We start from the raw sequence: 22,879 nt of genomic DNA on the forward strand, positions 1-22,879 counted from the left end.
GCGGCGGCAGCGAAGAGGCGGTGGTGGCTCCGGAGGCCGAGGAAGGCAGAGGCGGCGGGGGAGACGGTGAAGAACGGCGGCGGAGGCGGTGGAGGGGACAGGGGGGCGGCGGAGACGGAGACAGATCGAGACGGCGGTGTGGGAAGATTTGCGCAATACTGGATCTACGGTCGACCGGAAGTGGGGCATCTCACGATCGACTGACCCGTCCACGTGGTGGGCCCAACACTCACATGTTTATCTTCTACCGCGGCAGCATCTCTCCCATTCCCTTTCCCCTTCCTCTCTCTCCATTTTCCTTGTCTGGATCTAGCAGCTTCTCCGCGCCCGTGCCGCCGGGCCCCTGCTCCTCGGAGCTCACCGACGGGACCCCTGCTCCTCCGCCCCACGCCGCGCGGGCCCCTGCTCCTCCGAGCTTGCCGATAGGACCTCTGCTCCTCCGCCCCGAGGCGTGGCAGCTGACCAGCGGCTGGGCAGAGGCGGCGTGATGGGCCGGCAGCGGGGAGGGGAGGCGTGGCGGCGGCGGGCGGCGGGCGGGAAGGCCGCGGTGCGGCGAGCCGGCGAAGGGAAGGCACGGCGGCGAGGAGCTCGCCCCGAGGCGGTCGACCCTGGCGGCGGGGCGAGGCGCGGTGCGCCGGCAGGGGCGGCGGCGCTCGCCTCCAGCGCCGCCCCCTGCAGATCCAGTTTTTTTTTTGCATACATTTTTTTTAAAAATAATTTCCGAGTTTTTTATTTTGGATGTATATTTTTTTCTTCCATTTGATAAATTTCTTATCTGTCAAAATTTTTCTCGCAATTTTTTTTTATCTCACCATTTTGTTTCTTGAAATTTTTTCTACCACCAAAATTTCACTTGAATTTTTTTGACTCATAAAAAAATGTCTGAATTTATTCGTACAGACGCCTCCTCGTGCGGTTGACCGCAAATTAGCGTGGCCTGAAGATTTGTGCGACGCGCCTCCCACTCGCTTGCGCGAGAAATAGATGCCCCCTAAATAGGCGTGTACGCGTAGTCCCCCCGTACGACGCGGTGCTCGCGGTGCACGGGGGGCAGGCGACAGCCAGTGGCGGCGCGAGCCGCGGAGCCCCCAAGTGGCGGTCGGCGAGTGGTGGCCCGAGGGCAGGCGGTGAGCGAGGATTGGCCGGACAGAGCCGCGTGGATGCAGTGGTCACCGGTCACCACCGCTCCAAGGAAATTCTGGTGCTGATGCAGCCTGCAGGGGTAGAAGAAAGGTGCTCGGACAAGTCGTGCTCGTGTCAGTGTCACACTTGCATTGGTGCAGTGCAGCGCAACGCACCAACCCGCCCTGGCACCACTCAGCACTTAGCTAGATTCCTCACCACACCAAACATATTCCAAAACAAAATCATTTGTTTAAGAACCCGTAAGGGAGTGTTTAGTTGGTGAAAAAATTTGGGTACTGTAGCATATTTCGTTATTATTTGGTAATTAATATCTAATAATAGATTAATTAGATTTAAAAAATTTGTCTCGTCCTAATTAGTTAAATTGTGTAATTAGTTGTTTTTTTAACTACATTTTATGCTTCATGCATGTGTCCGAAAATTCGATGTGATGGATACTGTAGAAAATTTTTTGGGAACTAAATGTAGGTGCTCCACTCTGAACTCCAACCAGTGGAGCACCATGCGCGTCGATCTCCGAGACACCATCATCGCCATCGCCCGGAGAATTATTCCCCTTGCATGCCACCGGCAACAAATAAAGCACAAGCAGTGCTTTCTTTTTTTAATAAAAGAAACTAAATGATCACGGGAGCACCTTTATCCAGTAAGAAGATGCACCGGCCTTGTCCTTGTCCACCCTAACCACTTCAGCTCAGCTATTTCCAACGTTCTTTACATAATACCCCCCAGCTCAAAGTCCTATGTATGCAAAATGCTTTGCTGCTGATTGTCCTAATCCTAGTCCTAGTCCTAGCTAGCCTTCCTTTTGGCGAGCAACAGCCGTGTACTGCCCGAAATGTCCCAGCAGGAGCAGCCGCATTATTACAAACCGGTTGACATCACGCAGTGGTGCATAATGCAAGCCGGTTACTGTACTTGAAACTTGAAAGAAGAAGAAGAAGAAAAAACCCATCGTGTTTGCTGCTGGCCTGCTGCTGCCAGCACAAAACGGAAGCAAAGCAGCGGTCCCAGGCCCTGGATGGCCGCCGTCAGAAGCAAAGCAGCAGCGGTAGCTTACTAGCCAGTCGAGTGTGTGCAGTGCAGTGCGCCATGGCGGCTGCTGCCAGTGGGTCGCTTTCCGTTTTGGTGGCAACCAGGTGTCCAGGTCCCAGGGCGGCAGTGCGGCTTTCCTCATCACGTCCGAAACGGGACAAGCCGTAGAATCACAACAAGTGGCACGGCAAACCGTGACGTTTTTTTTTTCCTTTCAAAAGAGGAGGAAAAAAAAGGAAAGCCGTGACGTATTTTTGCTGAGGGGCGCCGCGGTTCTGATAGGTCTGGACATCCACTTGAGGGATCGGAGGGGGGCAACTTGTGGTGCTAGCTAGCTTTTTTTTTTTGAGGTATGCTAGCTAGCTTCTTATTAACCCGATTCATCACAACACAGAAAAGGTGATGCTAATCAGCAAAAAAAACACACACACACTTGCGATTTCCTCTCAATTTTAGGAACTCTTGTAGCCTTGTTGCAACTTTCTCCAATAGCCATAGAGTTTTTTTTCCTTCTTTTAACATATTCTAGCAACACATAACGGCAACATTGAATTGCTTCCACCTGATCAACAATTTCTCTGCCAAATGCTATGTCAAGCAGGTTCTAAGTGTGACTCCTAGCGTCAGAAAATTCAACTCGCACAAAAAAGCCAAAGACGTAGTGAAATTAAATAGTGTAGCTCATAAACGTCACGGTTTGGTCTTGGTCTGGAGCACCCAACTTGAGGGTGAGGACTGAGTCTGCGGAGGATCAACTTGTAGGGCTGGATCCTTTAAACTAATCCAAGAAATCAAAAGGTCGATGCCAAGCAAAACAAACAAACTTACATCACCAACTAAACTACATAATTTGAGAGATCGGGCCCGGGTTCTTTATTTGGCTCCCCTATGCATTTGTGTTTGCATTATTGTGTGGGGGAACTGATTTGAAATGATTGGAAGTTTGGATCCTATTCATTTAGTATCTTATTTCAATTTCGCACATTGCCCTGTATTCGGAACTCTTTTTTGCCATAACAATTCCGAAAAACTAGTCTATCAACCCGTGCCCCCGCACAGGCTAGTTAAATATATCTAATAATTATCTATCTCACGGTATATTTAACCAATTAAATATTCTAATTCAGAACTGTAAAAAGAATATATTTATCATTATGTAATTGTAATAAATGTGATAGATTTAGTTACTAACAATTTTTTCTCACTTTGCATCACACATTCATATATGTTTGATTTGTATTTAATTAAACACTTTGTTTGAGCTATTTGAACAACATAAAAATTGGTATTCTTATCTCTTCTCTTATACATGAATATACGGTGACACACACATTATGGTTAGTATTTTTATATAAATAATAACATAAATAATATATTAGTAATGATAGAAATAATAATTTAGAATTTTATTTTGATGTGCTTTAAGATTTTATTATAATAATATAATTTTGATTTTGATTTCCAATTTATTTTAACTTTTTATTATGTTATCATTGGATTATATATATATATAAATTTAGGGGGTTATTTGATATTATTTTATAATGACATAAGCGGGTAATTTACATGTAGATTAGGGGGTTACTTTAGATTATTTTTATAATGACAGAGGTGGGTAATTTAGATACATGTTTCGGGGGTTATTTAAGTCTATTTTTATAATGGGAAACGTGGGTAATTTATTAGAAAAAAATAATAGATTCAATAACTATTATGATTAGATTGTCGAATTGATGGCCGGATGTTTCTGATTTTTGTGAGAATTTGTAGGATTTCTCTATTTTTTTAAACTGTCCACCTAGGTAGTAAGATATTTTTTTTGGTATAAAAACAACGGATTGGATAATAGCTATTTAGTGTGTTGCCAATCGACAGTCTTAAACAGGTTATTTCAACTTTGCACATAATAACTCTTGTTTTTCAATCGTTGGGGTGACGAGAACTCAATAAACAGCATATACTTTTTAGAAAAAAGATTAGACAGTGCTATATTTTGAGCGCTACAAATCAACTAAAAGTAATGCCAAACACATCCTCCACGCATACAAACATAACTCCAACAATTGCGGCCCTGTTTAGTTCCCAAAAAATTTCAAGATTTCCCGTCACATCGAATTTTTGGACACATGCATGGAGCATTAAATGTATTTAAAAAAATAACTAATTGCACAGTTTAGCTGGGAATGATGAGATGAATCTTTTGAGCCTAATTAATCTGTCGGTACCCTGCAACTGGGGTACCCACTCCTACTGTGCCAAGACTCGCGTAGTTATCCGTAACTACGCCCTAAGGAGCTGAGCAGCCGGACCCCTGGGGTCCGACTCCATCTCACCGGACCAACGGTCCCGGACCCGTTTTACGCTCGGGGACGGGTCCGGTGTCACCACGTGTCCCAGAGGTGGAAATGCTCAGCACCTGTGGCCGCGGACCCGGACCCCCGCAGGTGGGTCCGGGACCTCCATGTGCTATCTGGACTCCCGCAGATAGGTCCGGGACCTCCACGTGCCTATCTGGACCCCCGTGAGCTCTCGGCTTAGCTAGTTGCTCGGGAGGGGTCCAGAGCCACCACGTGTCACGCAGACGCGGGCGCGGGCGCAAGCCTTCCGCTGGAAATTCTCTCACCCACCCGCATTAAGTGCGAGAGGTTGAGGCGTGCTCTGCTGCCGCTTTGCACGAGGCAGCTTTTGTCAGTCCACATTGTGAATCGCCAGTTACCGAGGCGGCTCGTCTGTTACCGAGGCATGCAGCAGTGTCTCAGCGTCGCGCGCGTGGGCGACGAGTCATGATGACCAACTACTAACTGAAGCAACAGTGCACGCTGCTACAGCGGACTGAGTCAGTAGTTCGGCGCTTCATCATGACCTCGACGCGCAGCTCCAGAGGCTAGACTCTACTCCGACAAGATAGCTCAAGACCATCCCTGGTCAGAAGCTACGCACGAAAGCCGACGACGAAGATCTCCGGATCTGTAGCATTTAAGGCTCCGCTGTGTACAATATCAAATATATCACCGGGCCCACCTGTCGGGGCCCCGCTCAGTGTACGTGCTCCCCTTGGACATATAAAAGGGAGAGCACGCCCGCTAGACACGAGGTTAACACAAGACAGGCCAAGCGATGCGAGGGCAGACACAACACAAGCTCGGATTCACTCCGAACAATCCCGTTCTCAACCTCTTGAGAGCACAAACAATACAACACACAATGGACGTAGGGTATTACGCTCCGGCGGCCCGAACCACTCTAAACCTGATGTGTTCATCGTGTTCTTGCATCTAGATTGGGCTAATCCTAGCTAACCCCCGAGTACTCACCCTCTGGGTTTAGACGGGTGCATTACGTCACTCGGCTGTGGGTTTGCACACCACGACATAGTCCATGATTGAACACTAATTACCAAATAAAAACGAAAGTGCTACAGACTAACCCCTTGTTTAATTGCGAAATTCAAAATTTCAAATCTATCACATCGAAAGAGAATCTTACATGTATGGAGTTTTAAATCTAAATGAAATAAAAAATAAATTGATAGTTTGCTTGTAAATTGCGAGACAAATCTAATGAGCCTAATTAGGCTATAATTAGACATTAAATTGCTACAGTAACTACTACAATACACAGGCTCTAATGATTTATTAATTAGACTCATTAGATTTGTCTCGTAGTTTACAGACGAGTTCTATAATTAGTTTTGTAATTAATCTATATTTAATACTTCAAATATGTAAATATTCTATTTTTATAATTTTACACGGACAACTAAAAGAGGCTTAAAAAAGACACTTGCTAAACTATGACACGCTTGTTCTACACATGAACCCAGCATTGGGAACAAGTGTCCTGAGCAACAGTAACAGACTGAAAGCAACAGGGAGGCAGAAAAAAATTAGGCCCTGTTTAGTTTCCAAAAATTTTTGCACAGTATCTGTCATATCAAATCTTTGGACACATATATGGAGCATTAAATATAGTTGAAAAAATAAATAATTACACAGTCTAACTGATTAGCACGAGCTAAATCTTTTAAACCTAATTAGTCCATAAATATATATTATTTGTTAAGTAACAACGAAATATACTATAATATCAAAACCCAAACTTTTTCACCAATGAAACACACCCTTACCCGAATAGGATCGGAGGCACAGACCTGCATGTGCCGTTTTTAACAAACGGTACGGCCAGTCTGCGTCACACGATGGATGGCAGAGGCAGGCAGGGCCACCAAATCCCCAGACGTACAGTTTACTTTTTTGAAAAATTTCGTACAGTTTACTTTTTTGAAAAAAAACAAGTCCAACCACTGCACCTAATTTGAAATCAAACAATTCAACCCCTCCTAAATCCTAAACGAACCCAACATCGTACACATTCTATCTACAAGCACATTAACATAGTAGTATCGTAAGTATGGTGTATGATATTAGTCAAGAGCAACCTTCCAAGCTTACCTCTAATAATAAATACTGTAAGTACTCCAGATGGAAAGAAGGGCATGGATAAACAAAGATATTAACCGCATGATTAGCAGGCTAAAATTACGCTGCTATATCACTCGACTCCCTTTCTAATTCTTCTACTACGAGTAGCACGGCTAGCCCTATCAAAAAGTGGGGGCGCCTCCCCACCAACGGAACAGACAGACAGACCAACACCGTGACCTCTCCCCCCGGTCTCTCTCTCTCTCCTCCTCAAGCTCTCCCTCTCCCCCCCGCGGCGCGGCCGAATGCCGCGAGCTGGGCGGAGCTGACCCCGCCCGCCGGCGACCCCGCTAGGCCGCCGCCACCGCAGCGGCATGGGTAAGTCCCTTCCACTAGCGTATCTATATCTTCGAGGCCAGATATGGCGGTTTCTCCGGCAGTTTTCCATCCCGTCTCCGCCTCTCAGGCGAGACGCGGCTCGATCTGCGCGGCCTCTCGCCCAACCGGCTCCGCCGGAGCTTGCTCGGGCGGCTGGCCGCGGGCTCTGTCGCCGCCGCGCCGGCCGCGCGGGTTTCGCGGGCGCCCCCGTGCTGGGAATTTTGAATCCCGAGTCGGTGTCCGGGTCCCGATCCCGCGGGGTTTCTCGGTTTTTTGTTTGGAAACATTTTTTCTTTTGCGGGACAAAGCCGCGATTTTGGGGGCTCCGAGAGCTAATAAAGCTTTGCATTTTTTTGGTTTCTTGCTTGCCTTTCTCGCTTTCCTCGCCGCAGATTCGGCTGCCGAGCGCGGAATGCCCGTGGAGGGAGGGCACTGACCTGAGGCGCCCAGATTCGGGAGCACGGGAGCAGCCTCGCTTGGGGTCCCGGGGATTCGCCTCGCCGGGGCGGCGGAGGTGGTTTGGGGGCGGAGGCTTCTCCGGATTCCAGCGTGTGGGACCTCAACGCAATGGCCGCCGCCGGCTGCGGCGGCGGCGGCGCCGAGGCCAAGTACAACTCGTACAAGGCGCCGGGCTTGCGCGGGGCCTTCCTGGAGGCGGCGCACGTCTCGTGCCTCGAGGACCGCTACGCGCTCGGGCCGCAGCTCGGGTGGGGCCAGTTCGGCGTCATCCGCTCCTGCTCCGACCTGGTCACCGGCGAGGCGCTCGCCTGCAAGTCCATCGCCAAGGACCGCCTCGTGTCCCCCGACGACGTGAGGGGCGTCAAGCTCGAGATCGAGGTCATGGCGCGCCTCTCGGGCCACCCCAACGTCGTTGACCTCAAGGCGGTGTACGAGGACGAGGACTCCGTCCACCTCGTCATGGAGCTCTGCGCCGGCGGGGAGCTCTTCCACCGCCTCGAGGAGCGCGGCTGCTTCTCGGAGCACGAGGCTGCCGTGCTCTTCCGGTACCTCATGGAGGTCGTGGCCCATTGCCATAGCAAGGGGATCGTGCACCGGGACCTCAAGCCGGAGAACATCCTCCTGGTCAGCAAGTCACTGTCCTCGCCGATCAAACTCGCGGACTTTGGCCTCGCCACGTACATCCAGCCTGGTACAGTTGGTATCTGATCAATTCTATGCAAGGTGCACTTTGTCAATGCTAGTCTTTGGGAGCTAAAATCAGAATCTGGGTTTTTCATCAGGTCGAAGCTTGAGCGGCATGGTTGGAAGCCCGTTCTACATTGCGCCGGAGGTGCTTTCTGGTGGATACAATGAAGCTGCTGATGTGTGGAGTGCCGGGGTTATACTCTACATCCTCCTCAGCGGCATCCCCCCGTTTTGGGGGAAAACCAAGTCGAAGATATTCGAGTGCATAAGGTCGACAGAGCTGTGGTTCCCTTCTGATCCATGGGATAGGGTTTCTGATTCAGCAAAGGAGCTGGTCACTGGGATGCTGCGGCGTGATCCTAGGCAACGACTAACCGCCAAGCAGGTTCTAGGTGAGACATGAATTGAGCCGTTTTCGAAACCGCCAATTTTAAATACCTGCCCTTTTCATGCATCAATATCTTTAGCTCGATTCATGATTCCTGACTATAAATTCAGTCATGAATTGATTCGTTTTCGAAACTACCAATTTTAAATTAAATACCAGCCCTTTTCGTGCATCAATATCTTTAGCTCAACTCATTATTCCTGACTATATATTCAGGCAATTGAACTGTCGACCATAGAGATAAGCGAAAACATGTCTAGCCTTGTTTAAACCCTCAACAAATTTGCCTTGTTTACGTTACAAATTGAGTAAAGCATTGTAGCTTCTCCACTAAGCAGTGTGCTAGCGCCAGCTCAGGCTGCTGGTTTTCCTAATTTAATCTTGCAAGGCTGGGAACGAAGACAAGTGTCATTGCAGTCATCACCATTCTTTGGTAGGGCCATGTTCTGGTAGATCCACTACTACCGTACAGACATTTTAAATTCCCCTCTCTCTTCGCTCATGTTACTTTTTAAGATTGCTGATTCATTCTTCCACCCTTCTTGGAATCTGGTTTGGTTGGTTGTCATAGCATCATTTCCGGGCCTTACTGTACAGATCAGCCTGTTGTCAATGATGGCTTCTCCCCCATTTTGTAATAGCTGTTCACCATGTGGGCTTTTTTCTAAACAAATCTTCTTACGCAGAGCATTGGTGGATGCAAGAGCACGCAGACCAATCACAAGATTCCTGCAGCCATTGCCACGGGATCGGCCTCAGGAAGGAGGATCTCGGCTCGTGCTCCTTCTCCACGCCGCTGGCGACGCGGAGCAGGGACGTGAGCTTCAACACCGGCGGCCCCGTCTCTTGCCAGGGCATGACGGATGACGAAGCGTGCTCGCCCACCTTCGCCTGCAGGTCGTCCTTCTCGGCATTTGTCGCCGACTCGGCCCCGTCTTGCTGGATGTCCGGGTTCTCGTTCGGCCAGGCGAGCAAGCCCAGTGGCGGCGCGGCGTTCCTGCCGCCGCCGGTGGCTTCCATGCCGAGCTTCTCATTCTTCTGCGCGCAAGAGTGCGGCGAGCCTGAGCCGTCGGCATCACAAGGGGTGTCGGTTGCTGCTGCTGCTGCTCCTTCCATGTCTCGGAGGATGTCGGAGGTCATGGGGACGGCAAGGCCTATGACGAACCAGTCGCGGGTCGCCGGCATCAACAGCAGGCGGAACCACACGATCGGCACCGGCGAGCGGGAGCCCCTGGACGTGGCGGTGGCGGAGTCCGTCATACGGTGGGCGTCGTGCACGAACCTGTCGACGACGCACTCGCTCCGGGCGTCGCTCGTGTGCTAGCATAAAGTGTTTCGGCCGCCTTTACCTGTAACGCGATGCAAGCTGTGCTGAGTGTTGAGATGAGAGTGACAGTCAGAGGTAGAGAATGTAACCTGGACCCGATATATATGATGTTGTTATTATAGTAAAGCAGTAGATTAACTAGTGATGTTCCTCAGTTCCTGCATGCTGAATGAGATGTGTTGGTGGTGGGCGGAGTTCCACTCGCGCATTTCGTCGAACACCAAATCCACCAAAGACAACAAACCGAGCGTTTTGAGCCAGAGTACTTTGTCGATATGGCTAGGCACCTTGTGAACAAGAATTTCCCAGATTCTTCTCTAAAAAAAAAGATTTTCCCAGATTCATAGGAGCAGTTTATATATAGTATATTTACTAAATCAACGGTTCATTCGACCTATATACTTCAAATAAAATGATTACTGAAAAGAAATGCATGAAACCTGATTTTAAGTGATTAAATATCTGTTGCCCGTCCATTTGAAACTCGTACTAGTACACGGGAAAACGACGAAACGAGTTCGTTTTCGGGCGCGAGCGACGCTCTCCTCCAGCTTTCCTCGCGCAATTCATCGAACACCGCCCATGGCAGCAGCAGCCGCCGACGAGGCCAAGCTCGAATCCTTCCTCCAATGGCTGCAGGTAGGCCCCTATCCCTATTCCTTCCCTCTCCTCCAGCTCCTCTGTTCCCAAAACCCTAAACCCCGACCCTTCCCTTCCCTCGGCAGGCCAACGGCGCCGACCTCCGCGGCTGCACGATCCGCGCGTGCGGCGCCGGCAAGGGCTTCGGCGTGTTCTGCACGGCCGCCCCCGAGCCGAGCGCCACAGATGGTAACATACCCTTCCCCTCCTCTCCCCTCATCCGAGCGCTGACGTGCGCGCGGCTGCGCCGGTGCAGGGGTGGTTTTGGTGGTGCCGCTCGACCTCGCCATCACGCCGATGCGGGTGCTGCAGGACCCGCTCGTCGGCCCGCGGTGCCGCGCGCTCTTCGAGGAGGGGGGCGTCGACGACCGCCTCCTCGTCATGCTCTTCCTCATGGCCGAGCGGCGGCGCCCTGGCTCGCTCTGGAAGCCGTAAGGCCGCAATTCGCATCCCCCCGCACCTTCGCATCCGACTTGTCAGAGCCGTGGTTCAAGTGCTGGGTCACTGCGTCTGTAGGTATTTGGATATGCTTCCAACCACCTTCGGGAGCTCCCTTTGGTTCAGCGAGGAGGAACTTGCCGAACTGGAAGGGACGACTCTGTACCGTGCTACGATGATCCAGGTTCGTCTGTGCCCACCGGTGCTTCTAGACTTTAACTTGGGGATATTGGGTGGTTATTGAGAGAAAATTATTATTTCAGAGGAAGTCGATGCAGTCCTTATTTGATGAGAAGGTTAAAGGTCTCGTTGAGGAGCTTTTGCATATCGATGAATCAGCAAGGTTCGTATTGATTCTGCGTCATTTTGTTCTCATATGCTGCATGTGTAGTCTTTTAGGTCATTCTAAAATATTGTCAGTTATTTGGTTTATTAGGTGCATGGGTATCTATTTATTTGGTGCCTGGTCATTGCCTTTATCTCTTTAAATTAAGTTGTTCGGAGCCTGAAAACTGGCAGAAGGTTGCATCATGATTATAAGCAAATAAATATTGACTTAATTTCCTTCTGCCATCTACTATTCTACTCAATTAAGTGTCATTTGGCTCTGTCTTCCCAAAACTATAAATATTTCACCGCTTGGGATGGCAGATTATATTATGATGAATCAAAAAGGAAAAAAGGATTTAGATCATTCTGTCTTTATTTTACTCCCTCTCATTGAGTAAAATTGGCGCTTCCTGGCCTTCTCTCCCAAACTAAGGCTCATTGCATTGCTGTAGCATGTTTGCTGAAAAATGTACTTGTACTCCTTTTGATCAGTTTTGAAACTTTCTGGTTAGTTTAGTACTAACACCATCAAAACTGTTCTGCAGCTCAACTGAGGTGGTGTTTGAGGACTTCCTTTGGTATGTATAACTATTGTTTGCACTAAAAGTGGTAACGACATAGTATAAACTTAAAACTTCACTTGTATCATTTTGCCATCTTGATTGATCATGCGAATATGTGGATTGTGGACAACCCTGTATTAATAATAATGTTGTAAACAATACATGGGATTAAAGAACCTCTTCACTCTGATGGCTGGACATACCTACATAAATCTTAGAAAGACAAAATCCTCAAATACAATAATCAAGAGAAGAAGCGGAAGGATCTTCTGTCGATATTATGTTTATGACAGTGTAGATTAGTTAGATATCATCTGTTACAATAGTATAACAAATAGGAGTGTATTTTCACTTCACCAGAATTAGTAGTGCTGCAGGGATATACTGTTGTATTTTGAAATCTACCTTGCAATTGGATGCTCTATATAGCAACTTACATAAATGAGTTGGCCAAGCCAAATGAGATATTACCATATTAGTCATGCAAAAAAGTTTAAAATGTTTTGACATTTAACACAGAGCTAGGGACTCTGTCATCTGTGTACTTGAAAAAATGTGAAGGTGTCAAGGACTAGTTCTTTGTACAAATGTACAGAAACAAAAGCTTAGGAAAATCCAAAAATGCCATATAGACATCCCAGTTTTCCTGTCTCCAGTTCCTTTTCATTCTGATCAGCATTATGATGCATTGACAGGGCAAACTCAATCTTCTGGACTCGAGCACTGAACATACCATTGCCTCATTCTTATGTTTTTCCGGGGTTATGTGGCGATCAACACACCAGAACCGACGATGATGTTTCTGATTCTGGTATCCCTGCCCACCAGGTCAATTTCAATCTTTCCAACCTAGCACGCTTGGAATTCTGAGTTTCTTCACAGTTATTTGTCATTTATTTGTTATGTGTGATTTTACTTTTGATCCGATTCAATCTGTTATCAGGACTACTCTGCAAATCTTCTGCAACTTATGCTATCTTTTATTTTGGAATTACATCTGAGGGATCAAATTCTTTTTTGTTGCTGTGTCAAGTATATATCGTTTTTAGTTTTTTTAAGAAAGTAACTCAAATTTCACAGAGAAGCGATGGAAAAATAGTAGAATGTAATGAAAGTGTGCAAGAGAAAAACTAAATAACGATGTTGCTGAAGTAGCATTGGCTTCTAAATAGATTTCATTCTACTATTATACAGCAATGCATGACATTTTTTTTGAAAGAGACTCACATCTGCAGAAGATTAAGTTACTCATGCAACGCTTCCACTAGTTTAGTAAGGATAGTATCTTCTTCTAGTCCATAATATTAATAGCAAATCATCTTGGAAATGAACACGAAATACTAAAAATTAAGGGGCATTGAACAATTATCAGGAAGCTGTATGCAAGGAAACAGTTGCCTTGAAATTGTAGAATGACTTGTATTTAGGAACAGCATTTTTTAAACCAAATTTAGTGATACAGTTTCTGAAGTAAGAACAACATCAATTTTGGAATTTATGGGTAAAATGGCTTTGCCACTTGTATATTCAGGCAAATCTACTATGACCACCATCAAATGTGCCTCACGATTGTGGCAGTGTTTTGTAATTGAATTCAACATTATGTCATGATATTGAATCTGAAGCCATTTTGGAGGAATATCATAATTGTACTTGTACCTATATGCTCAATTGTTTTTGTGTCCTTTTCCTAATATAGCAATAGTTCAAGAAACTTCTTGAGACTCTGTTATGCAATGTTCTACCAAAATCTTTGCTTGTCTTTGGCAGGAATCTGACGTCACAGCTAAGGATAGTACTGCTGATGAAAATTCTAGATCAAGTAACACGGAATCTATTTGGGTTGAGGGCCTTGTTCCAGGAATTGATTTCTGCAATCATAGTAAGAGTTCTAAACTGAATTCTTCAAGTATGTAATCTAACAAAGGTCATTTAGTAGGCAGAGCATTCATATGTCTGTTTTTTGATAAGAAATGCATGTGGGTGTATTTGCAAGGAGTTATATAAACTATAAATAAAGTAATTATTTATCTGTCAGGCGAGCATCGGTGTCCCTCTATTCTAAGCTAGTTTGATTGTATTCACTAGATGTAAAGGCACTGGCAACATGGGAAGTTGATTCTGTGGGAAATGCTACCGGAGTTCCTGCTTCTATGTACCTTATGCTTGGTAACTTTTATGATCCAAACTTTTCTTTTCATGTAGTTCTCTAAATGATGAAGAATCATGTGTCTTTCCTTTAAGCTGATATTTATTGTAAAAGATAATGATTCTATTGTGATTAATTGTATGTATTCATTTCTTTCTCAAGCTGACAAAAGTTCTGTTGAGGCTGGGGCAGAGATCTACATAAATTATGGCAACAAAGGAAATGAGGTACTACTCACATAAATATGTATAGATATAGTGTTATTAGTTTATCACGAATTTTTTATTCTTCTTTACTAGTTTTCCATTTTATGATACTTGCCATTTTATGACTTGGATTGGTCTATTTGTCCTGCATATTCTTATTTATGCTCTATATCACACTTTTTTTAATATTAGTACACGCAACCGTGATACATGTCTAATTGTCTTTTGTGGAACTATATGACCCCTTACAAGAAATTTCTTTTGAGCCGTATTCTTGGACCTTAGTTACAATTTGGACAAATTAATCAGAAAGGGATAAAACCTCAATTGATTGGTATGCACTTCTTGAAGATTCTGTGGCTGTACTTTTTTTTTAATCCCTGGGCTCTGGTTATTTTTAATATTTTAATTCGATAGGTACATGGATTCACAGATTCTTAGTTGTTTATGCATTTACTTCTAGCGCAAATGCTAAACTACTACTCTGGATTTCACAATAATCATGCTTATATAAATGAAAAGTTTTATGCACATCCATGTTTAACACTTCAACAACGAGTGTATCCTTACTGATGAAAGTTGTATTTTGTATACTTACTGGAACTACTGTACCTTTATGGATTTGTGATTGACAACAACCCTGATGATTATCTCATGGTAACACTCACAATGATGTATGGGCTACAAGTTTATAATTTTATAGGCATATTTACAAGTTATCTTTTGTGATTAGTAAATGAAGGTCAGGGCTCTTTTGTGGGAGGACATGTGTGTGGTGTTAATGTGATTGTGACTATTAAATTGACAAAGTAAATGTTTGGTAACTTTTCAAGAGAGGGAGGGAGGGAGTTTGAGTTTGGCTTAACTTTATGTGGTACCAACTCACTATATCAGTTGAAGGTTTAAAGGAAAAGATGAAATGATGCACTAACAGTGTTTTTCTCATTCATTCCAGAGTTAGTAGAGCTACGAATTGAAATTTCATACAATGGGGAGTCTTTGTCTTGTCCTTTGTATAAATTATTTAGAAATTTTATGACTATTTGATAGGCTGTTTGAAAGGCTTCGTGTGTTTACAAGATCAGATAGTTCATACTCAGTATTGTCCCACTTGTGGCATACATACATAAGATGTATCTAATAAAGCAAGCTCTGGTCTACTTGATGTCTTGATGTAAGTGCAGGTTCATTATCCTGTGGAAGCTCTTAGGCAGATCCAGTCTGCTGATATTAAGATGAGACTACTAGAGATACAGGTACTGCCAAGTGATTTGCCTTCTTCTCCCCTATTTATGCATTGCTATGATATTTAGGTGCTGCTTACCCATAGGCACCTGGGTATTTGAAATTGCCTAGTAATAATAAGTAGTTCGTTCTTATTAATTACCTTGCATGTCTGAAAAAAAAACCTGTGCCCTTTCGTATAGATCGAGATATGGTATGTTTTCTGCTTTTGATTGTTAATTTGTACAAGATTTCAAAAATTATCCCTGTTCAGGATGGCTCAAGATCATGACTGCACTTGCCAGTTGAAGCCCTCTTACCATCATGAATTTCACCTGGTTTGCATTCCATATTTGCAGAAGGGTGAATTGAGATGCCTCCTACCCAGAAGTTTGCTTGATAATGGATTTTTTGGTATTCGTTCCGGAGAAGATAAGGATAACAAGAAAAATATTAGTCCTATTTCTAGTTATAGTTGGAGCGGTCAACGCAAAGTTCCATCATATCTCCACAAAATTGTTTTCCCTCAGGAATTTATGAGTACTCTGCGTACGATTGCCATGCAAGATCATGAGCTTGAACAGGTCGCTTCTTTACTTGGAGAGGTTAGTGCTTTTCACTCTGTATTTTCAGCCAAGAGTTGACTCTTAAGACTATTACCTTGGTATTTAGATTCAGACTTTATTCTTGAGGCATCATGCTACGTTTGCTGCAGATGCAATGCTCAGTGCTTCCTTTTCCTTCACTATTTATGAATTCTATAACATTGTTAGAAACCTACTGATTGATCTTTTGATAACTGTGTACTAAATTTTCTCTAAAAAAATAACTGTGCACTGTAAATTGCTGCAGATGCAATTATGAGTGCTTACGTTTCCTTCACTAATTATGAATTTCTATAACATTGTTGGAAACCTTCTGATTGACCTGTTGATAACTGTATACTGTATAGGCACGTAGTGTCTGCATATAGGTACCTTTTCATAGCTATCTGTTGTGCCAAAATGGCAGAATCATATGTATTATTTACGCATGTCTTGTTAGCAGGCATCCTCCTATGGCTCGTAAACTTGGAATCCTTAGGTTCCAAAAATCTGAAAAACTAACTAGCACTGATGCTCCACACAACTCTATAGTTTGTTGCATATCTCTACTGTTTTTGGCAGCACCATGGATGATCCTTATTTCATGTCTGTTTGGATGCACTAATTTTTGGCAGCACGTCCATGATCCTTAATTTGTGTCATGAAGTCCGCATTCATGAATAGGAGCTTTATTCATTATGCATGCAGTAAATAATCTTGATGAATTGTGTTCCAGAAAATCTTGATGAAGCAGTCGTGATCTCAAGTTTTGCAGCAATATTATCATTTTCTAGTCTAACCTTAGCATTCACATAATTCTATATGGCCTATTCAACTTGCATGTAGGTTTAAAATTGAACAGCTCAAAGAATTTATTCTGAATGCATTGCATCTAGCCTCGAAAAAACGACAAATCGTGTATTATGCTGGAAAATTGATTCTAGGCCTTCACTGAATTTGCTCGTGCAAGGTTGGATCTAGTGAAGATAGAGAACCATCTGGTGCAGAGATCCAAAGTGCTGTTTGGGAAGTCTGTGGTGATCAAGGGGCACTCGGTTTGCTTGTGGATCTTCTTAGGGTCAAGTAATGAACTCATCTTTTTTATTTTCCCATTGGTGTATTTTGGATCATATAGCTGTATCTAGTATGGCACCACGGATAACCCATATATCACTCTATTCATGTTGCAAGAATGGCTGAACTTGAAGAGGGCTCTGGAACAGAAGCATCTGACATGCAACTGCTTGAGGAGTTCGATTCCATTCATTCAGAAGACTACATGAGGTGCAGATAAATTTTTGGTTTTGCTCAATTGATAGTTATTTCAAATTCAATATCTTAATTCACATGCATGTATGTTAATATACTTATATCCTGCAATGTACTACTGCTACCGGCCACTATTGAAAATGACTATTTTGGGGTAGAACATGGTTTGTGTGGAGGAAGTGGCCAATAGTGAATAGCCCCAAATATCGAAGATATGCAGTAGAGTGCAACTTTGTCTATTAACATCTTGTTTCATCATAATTATATGCAAACTCTTATCCTAATCTGTTCACTATTGACATTGTTTTCTTGGAACTGTCTCAGTGGAAAGGATGAGAATAGCAAAAGGAAGTTGAAAATAAATAATCGTTCATGTATAGTGTACCGAAGAGGGCAAAAGCAGTTAACAAGGTTGTTCCTGAGGGAGGCAGAGTATCTTCTGGAGCTTTCTGCAAAAGAACAGACCTAAGAAACCTATCTGGTCTACAAATTTAGAGTTGTTGTGGAAGATAATGCCCCGGTAAGTGTAAATATTTCAGTACAGAGGCATGAGTCAATATACAAATGTAATTTGTTTTTATCATTTTTTGCTGCATATTTTGCAGTAAAATTCATTTTCTACGTAGAATAACAAAGCATACTTTCTATGCTCCCCAACTTTGCTTGGGATTAAAAGGCTTCATTGTTGCTGCTGTTGGTAACAACGTATGCTTTCATATTTTCTAGGATTGTCCATTTCAGTTGATAGGTCTTACCAACGTGATCTCTTTCTTCTAAGGGAAAAAATAGGTTATTTTGAACTTCTGTAATTCATAGTAAAACAAGCCCTCGAGTTTTACTCTCTGCAAAGTTCTCATGCCTGATTTGCTTCAAAGTTATTCCTGAAATCGCATGAAAAGAATGCACAGTAATCCTTTAATGTTTGTGAATCAAACTTTACAATTGCAGTGATGAATGGTTGCAATAATACTTTCTAACTTGTTGAAGCTTCTGATTTTTAAAGGCTTGCAGCAGTTTAGAATTGCAGAGTTGTGAAGCTAATGCTGGTATCCGCACCTGATGGAGTATGACCAAACGAGGCACCTGGCTGTAGTAGTAGTTTGATGGGGTCTGACGACCTTCTCTGAGCGCGGGAGAGAGCAACCAGGCGGCAAAGTTGCATTAGCTCCAGGCCTCCACCATATATATTTTTTTCCCGGCAACATCATAGAGGTTTTATTATTTATTTACCTCTCCTCAGGAGGAGGCTTGCATTGCGTTGGAGTTGGATTATTCTTTATCGTATCAGGGTAGCATATTAACACTTACCATATTACCATCCTCGTTTGTACTGTACTAAGTATACTTGATTGTTTTTGAACGTAAGTATACTTCATTGTAGAGGAGGGTGCACATTTGATGTCAGTCCTTCAGTTTGATCACATCACTCATGGACCATGGTGCACAAGGGACAGGAGCATGGCTTTCCAGAGAGCCTTATTATTATTATTATTATTATTATTATTATTATTATTATTATTATTATTATTATTATTATTATTATTATTATCGTTTCATGTGAGGACTTCCGCTGCTCTACTCCATACCCGTCATGAATCCGAGGTGCTCTTGGATAGCTGGTTTTGGTCTCACAAGTGGCTCATAAGAATAAGATAATTCCTCTGCTTCGGAATGCTCTGCTCTGGTTGGCTTGTAGCTGTATAAAAGTTGACCTCAGAGAAACTTGCATTTTGCTTGCATTCAGATGTGAAGATGCAAGTCAGCAAGTGGTGAAGCGGACCGGGATGGGAGGCGCCCACTTGGCTGTGACGGTGAGCTTGGCTTGTATGGAGGAGCCACATGCGCAGGCCTGATTCCGTGACGATTCGACGGATCCTGTCCGGGCTGCAGCTGCGGGCGAGCAGAAAGCAGCGGCTTCTCCACGGATGCACGGATGGATGGATGGATGATGATGGGCAGTTTGTCCCGGGCCGCGCCGCCCGCGCAAACGCGTCGCCGCCAGGGTCGGTGCCGTGCCGATATTTCAATCCGAATTAGGCATCACCTGACACGCTGACACCAACTGTCGTTCCGTTCGGCAGCAGCTCCTGCTTTAACCTAACAGTATTTTCCTCTCACACCACTCCAGCCACCAGCTCCAACCATACAGTAATTAGGCACGCACTAATCGCCTGCATGATTCCCAATCAAGTATCTTAAGCTGAAAAGCTCGCAACAACAAGTCGCACGTGCCGGAACTTGTGCCGGCTCCGGGGTGGCCGCCGCCGTGGATCCGCGCCGCCCTTCGACAAGATCTTGACCCCCTGCCCTTGGCACGTGACGTGAGTGCACTTGCTCAACAGCTGTTGGAATCGGGTGATTAAACTTTAGTTCTTGGGGTGTTTGATACCAGTTTAGATATATTAAATATAGGCTAGTTGTAAAATTAATTTTATAAATGCAGGCTAATTCACGAAATAAATCCATTAAACCTAATTACTCCATGGTTTGATATGTTATGCTCTAGTAAACATATGCTAATAATAGATTAACTATATTTAATAAATTCATCCTGTAACTTATTAGTCTCCATTTATGCAATTAGTTTTATAGTTAGATCATATTTAGACTTTCTAATTGGCATCCAAATATCCGATGTGATCTGAATTAAAAGTTAACATAATACCTAATCCAGGCGCATGGGTTCAAGGGTTGAAGGTGAACTGGTCAAGTCCTGGAGGAGGACGAGCATATGGGCTCTCACCCTCTATCCATCTCCGGTGTGCTGAAACAAGCAAAAAAACCAGCCGGTTTCGCTTCTGAAAGAAAATTATATACAGGGGTGTGATGAATTAATGCCCATAAGGTCACAACTTTCTCCAAAATATACATAATTTAAAAAAAACTATTCAATTTTACAGCACTAAAAATAAACAAAATTAAAAAGAGGAGTGGGTCGCGTACCGTTGCCTTTTCCCCCATTTGAAAAGCGCTGTTTGTCGTCAGGTGATAAGAACAATAGATGATCGATTCGGGTCCAAACATAAAATTTGAGTTAAGCAAGGCAAATTCAGTGAATTTTTTTTTTGCTGAATTGCATTCACACATGTAGTTAATTCCTTTCACAGCTCCCATGAAGTTTACACTGCTACTGCTATTTGAGAATACAAAGAGGAAAATGAAAAATAATAATATGTAGGAAATGAAGCAGTAACTAAATCTATTTGTTTTCTCTCGTTCAAATAAATAAATAAACAAGATGACGAAGAAATAGGGAGCTAAATCTATTTGTTTTCTCCTTTCTTTCAAAAGATAACTCTACTCAGGTTCCAGCTGAATACTTGAGGTAAGCACCAAGTCTATTTGTTTTCTTCCTCCTTGCAAAAAATACTAACTCTAGGCAGAGTTGTTTTCTTTATTTCCTTCCCCCAAAAGAAGAACGGCGAAAGTGCTTTTGTTGCATGCTCTGTGCCGTTCCTCTCGCTTACAAACTTGAATTTAAATTCAACATCCTCCGGGAAAAAAGGACCTATCAACTCAGCTTCTCCTCTTCCAATCTCCTATGCTTGAGACTTTAGAGTAGCAGCTGAATTCATCCAGCTCGAGGCTGCTCCATCCAACTCATCAGTAGTTCCACAGCGTCATGTCGCTGCCGCAGCCGGCGGCGCCGGCGCCGTCGTCGTCCGCGTCCACATGCCAGCCGGCCTGCCAGTCGTTGCCCCCAACGGCGCCGCAGCCCATACCGTCGTAGTAGTACGGTTGGTCGAAGTCCATGTTGCCGTACATTGCCGCGTAGTCGTAGGGCGCGGCGTCCTGCTGGTGGTGCATCGCCATCGGTGCCGCCGCGTCGGCCGCGGACGACGAGGAGGCGACCGCCGCCGCGGCGTCCTGCTGCGCGGAGGCCTCGGCGAGCTCGATGGCGGCGCGGCGGATGTCCTCGGGCGTGGCGAGCGTGGCCGGGTCGACGCGGAGCAGGCGCGCCGAGTCGGCGAAGTTGAGGCAGGCCGCGCGGCCCCGGAGCGCGAGCGCGGCGACGTCGTGCGCGCGCGCGGCGGCCTCGGCGGTGGCGAAGGTGCCGAGCCAGATGCGGGACTTCTTGTTGGGCTCCCGGACCTCGCAGACCCAGCGCCCCGCGGGGCCGCGCCGCCGCACGCCGCGGTACACCGGGTGGCGGGTCTCCCGGAACTTGGTCCGCCCCGCGGGGCGCTTGGGCGGCGCGGACATGACCGTGGCGTACTCCTCCCCGGCGGCGGCCTCCGGCGACTCCTGCTCGTCGTACTCCATGTCTTGTGATCTTGTCTAGCTCGAATTGATCTTGGTGGCGAATGGCGATGGGGTCTCGGTTCGTGGCTGCTCCTTGCTCGGCGACGGAGGAGTGGGAACGTGGCCCAGTTTATATAGGATTTGGTGAAGGAGGAGGGGGCGGGAGAAGTTTAAAGCGGGCGCGTGGCGGGAGATGGAGGTGAGCTGGAGGACGGCTGGTTGCGGGCGCGGCGTCGGGACTTGGTCGGGCAGGGAGGGAGTGGAGGCTGGCGTGGTGGGCGGTGGCGAGACGGCGGGGAAGCCGCGTTGGCGTGAGCATGGCGTCGGATCGGAAGGGAGATTCCTTAGCCAGGTGGGGTAAGTAAGGAGGAGTGCAGCTGGGGATTGGGGTGGAGGCGTGGAGCCCGCCATGGCAGCGACGGAGGTGGAAGCAAGGAAGCAGCTGCGGTGGGGACTGGGGAGTGGGGGAGCAGCTGCCCACGTGGAGATGGCGACTCGAGCTGGCTTTTGGTTTTGGGCGGCTGAGCTCAAGTACTGTACTCTGATGATGACCTGCCGCTGACTGACTGACTGACGAAAACGAGCAGGGGCAGCTGTGCTTTATTTCCCAAAAAAAAAAACTGCAGTGGAGTGATCTAGATAACGGTGCTTCCTTACGTCATTTGTGTTTTGAGGGTATATATCTAAAAAAACTCAGGTTAGAAATACTTTCTTTATCTCAAAATATAGCTAATTTAACTATCCTATGAGAAAAAATATTAAAATACTAATTCTATATTCATTAACATGTTTGATCATGCTACTACAAGACACGCGACTCCGACGTGCGTTGGGGTCTATCATGTTTATTTTACATGTGCCTCTAGAGCACCTAGCACTGTCGTAAGATTTGTCTGCCACCATACGTGTACGGCAATAAAAAACAAAACAAAAGTGAGGTGATTTATTAAGTGGTGTATTTTTTTCCACCCACTAGGAAATAGTTGCATTCTAAGATAAAATTTGCCTCTTTTTCCATCGAGAACCCACCTCGATTTTTTCCCAATTACTCCCTCCATTTTTATTTACGTGTTGTATTAGTTTTATCCTAATTAAATTAAATTTGGTTAATATTGATCAAATTTACAGAAAAATAAAGCAACATCTATACTAACCAACATATGCGCTATCAACATATATATTTCATAGTGATTGAATGAAATAAAATTTTTGTATTGTAAAATGTAAATATTATTAAGTATTGGGATCCGTGAGTAGTAGTCTGGTTTGTTTGCCCCGTTTAGTTAGCAAAGTTTTTTGGGCAAAAATTTTTGGCACTTTTTTCAACACTAATTACAAGTATTAAATATAGATTAACTATAAAACTAATTGCACGGATGGGCGGGAAATCGCGA

At 45.1% G+C, this 22,879-nt stretch overlaps 3 protein-coding genes across 3 annotated transcripts; 2 read left to right on the forward strand and 1 right to left on the reverse strand.

The window, feature by feature from the left end:
* Positions 1-6,812: 6,812 nt before the first annotated feature.
* LOC120668988 (calcium-dependent protein kinase 26-like) lies at positions 6,813-9,995 on the forward strand. The gene is made up of 4 exons (XM_039948810.1): positions 6,813-6,980; positions 7,373-8,130; positions 8,222-8,518; positions 9,201-9,995. Exons 2-4 carry the CDS (start codon positions 7,548-7,550, stop codon positions 9,836-9,838), a joined length of 1,518 nt encoding a protein of 505 aa, XP_039804744.1. The 5' UTR covers positions 6,813-6,980; positions 7,373-7,547; the 3' UTR covers positions 9,839-9,995.
* Positions 9,996-10,324: 329 nt separating this feature from the next.
* Positions 10,325-18,664, forward strand: LOC120668987. The gene is made up of 17 exons (XM_039948809.1): positions 10,325-10,480; positions 10,567-10,669; positions 10,737-10,911; positions 10,997-11,102; positions 11,182-11,261; positions 11,794-11,826; positions 12,507-12,639; positions 13,582-13,693; positions 13,900-13,980; positions 14,123-14,187; positions 14,767-14,823; positions 15,351-15,422; positions 15,750-15,995; positions 16,945-17,057; positions 17,166-17,258; positions 17,568-17,763; positions 18,247-18,664. Exons 1-16 carry the CDS (start codon positions 10,424-10,426, stop codon positions 17,710-17,712), a joined length of 1,671 nt encoding a protein of 556 aa, XP_039804743.1. The 5' UTR covers positions 10,325-10,423; the 3' UTR covers positions 17,713-17,763; positions 18,247-18,664.
* Positions 18,665-20,425: 1,761 nt separating this feature from the next.
* Positions 20,426-21,768, reverse strand: LOC120671472 (dehydration-responsive element-binding protein 1C-like). Its single transcript, XM_039951805.1, has one exon. It carries the CDS (start codon positions 21,504-21,506, stop codon positions 20,847-20,849), a length of 660 nt encoding a protein of 219 aa, XP_039807739.1. The 5' UTR covers positions 21,507-21,768; the 3' UTR covers positions 20,426-20,846.
* Between the last annotated feature and the right edge of the window lie 1,111 nt (positions 21,769-22,879).

This window comes from Panicum virgatum, chromosome 4N (genome assembly GCF_016808335.1).
Source record: "Panicum virgatum strain AP13 chromosome 4N, P.virgatum_v5, whole genome shotgun sequence".
Taxonomy (NCBI): domain Eukaryota; kingdom Viridiplantae; phylum Streptophyta; class Magnoliopsida; order Poales; family Poaceae; genus Panicum; species Panicum virgatum.

What these genes read in the sequence shown, in the direction of transcription:
- LOC120668988 (XM_039948810.1), top strand. Translation starts at nt 7,548, where the DNA reads ATGGCCGCCGCCGGCTGCGGCGGCGGCGGCGCCGAGGCCAAGTACAAC. An exon ending in CGCCACGTACATCCAGCCTG is followed by an intron (nt 8,131 to 8,221) that starts GTACAGTTGGTA and finishes GTTTTTCATCAG; the next exon opens with GTCGAAGCTTGAGCGGCATG. An exon ending in AACCGCCAAGCAGGTTCTAG is followed by an intron (nt 8,519 to 9,200) that starts GTGAGACATGAA and finishes CTTCTTACGCAG; the next exon opens with AGCATTGGTGGATGCAAGAG.
- LOC120668987 (XM_039948809.1), top strand. Translation starts at nt 10,424, where the DNA reads ATGGCAGCAGCAGCCGCCGACGAGGCCAAGCTCGAATCCTTCCTCCAA. An exon ending in ACCCTGATGATTATCTCATG is followed by an intron (nt 14,824 to 15,350) that starts GTAACACTCACA and finishes ATGTAAGTGCAG; the next exon opens with GTTCATTATCCTGTGGAAGC. An exon ending in TCGCTTCTTTACTTGGAGAG is followed by an intron (nt 15,996 to 16,944) that starts GTTAGTGCTTTT and finishes TGCTCGTGCAAG; the next exon opens with GTTGGATCTAGTGAAGATAG.
- LOC120671472 (XM_039951805.1), bottom strand. Translation starts at nt 21,506, where the DNA reads ATGGAGTACGACGAGCAGGAGTCGCCGGAGGCCGCCGCCGGGGAGGAG.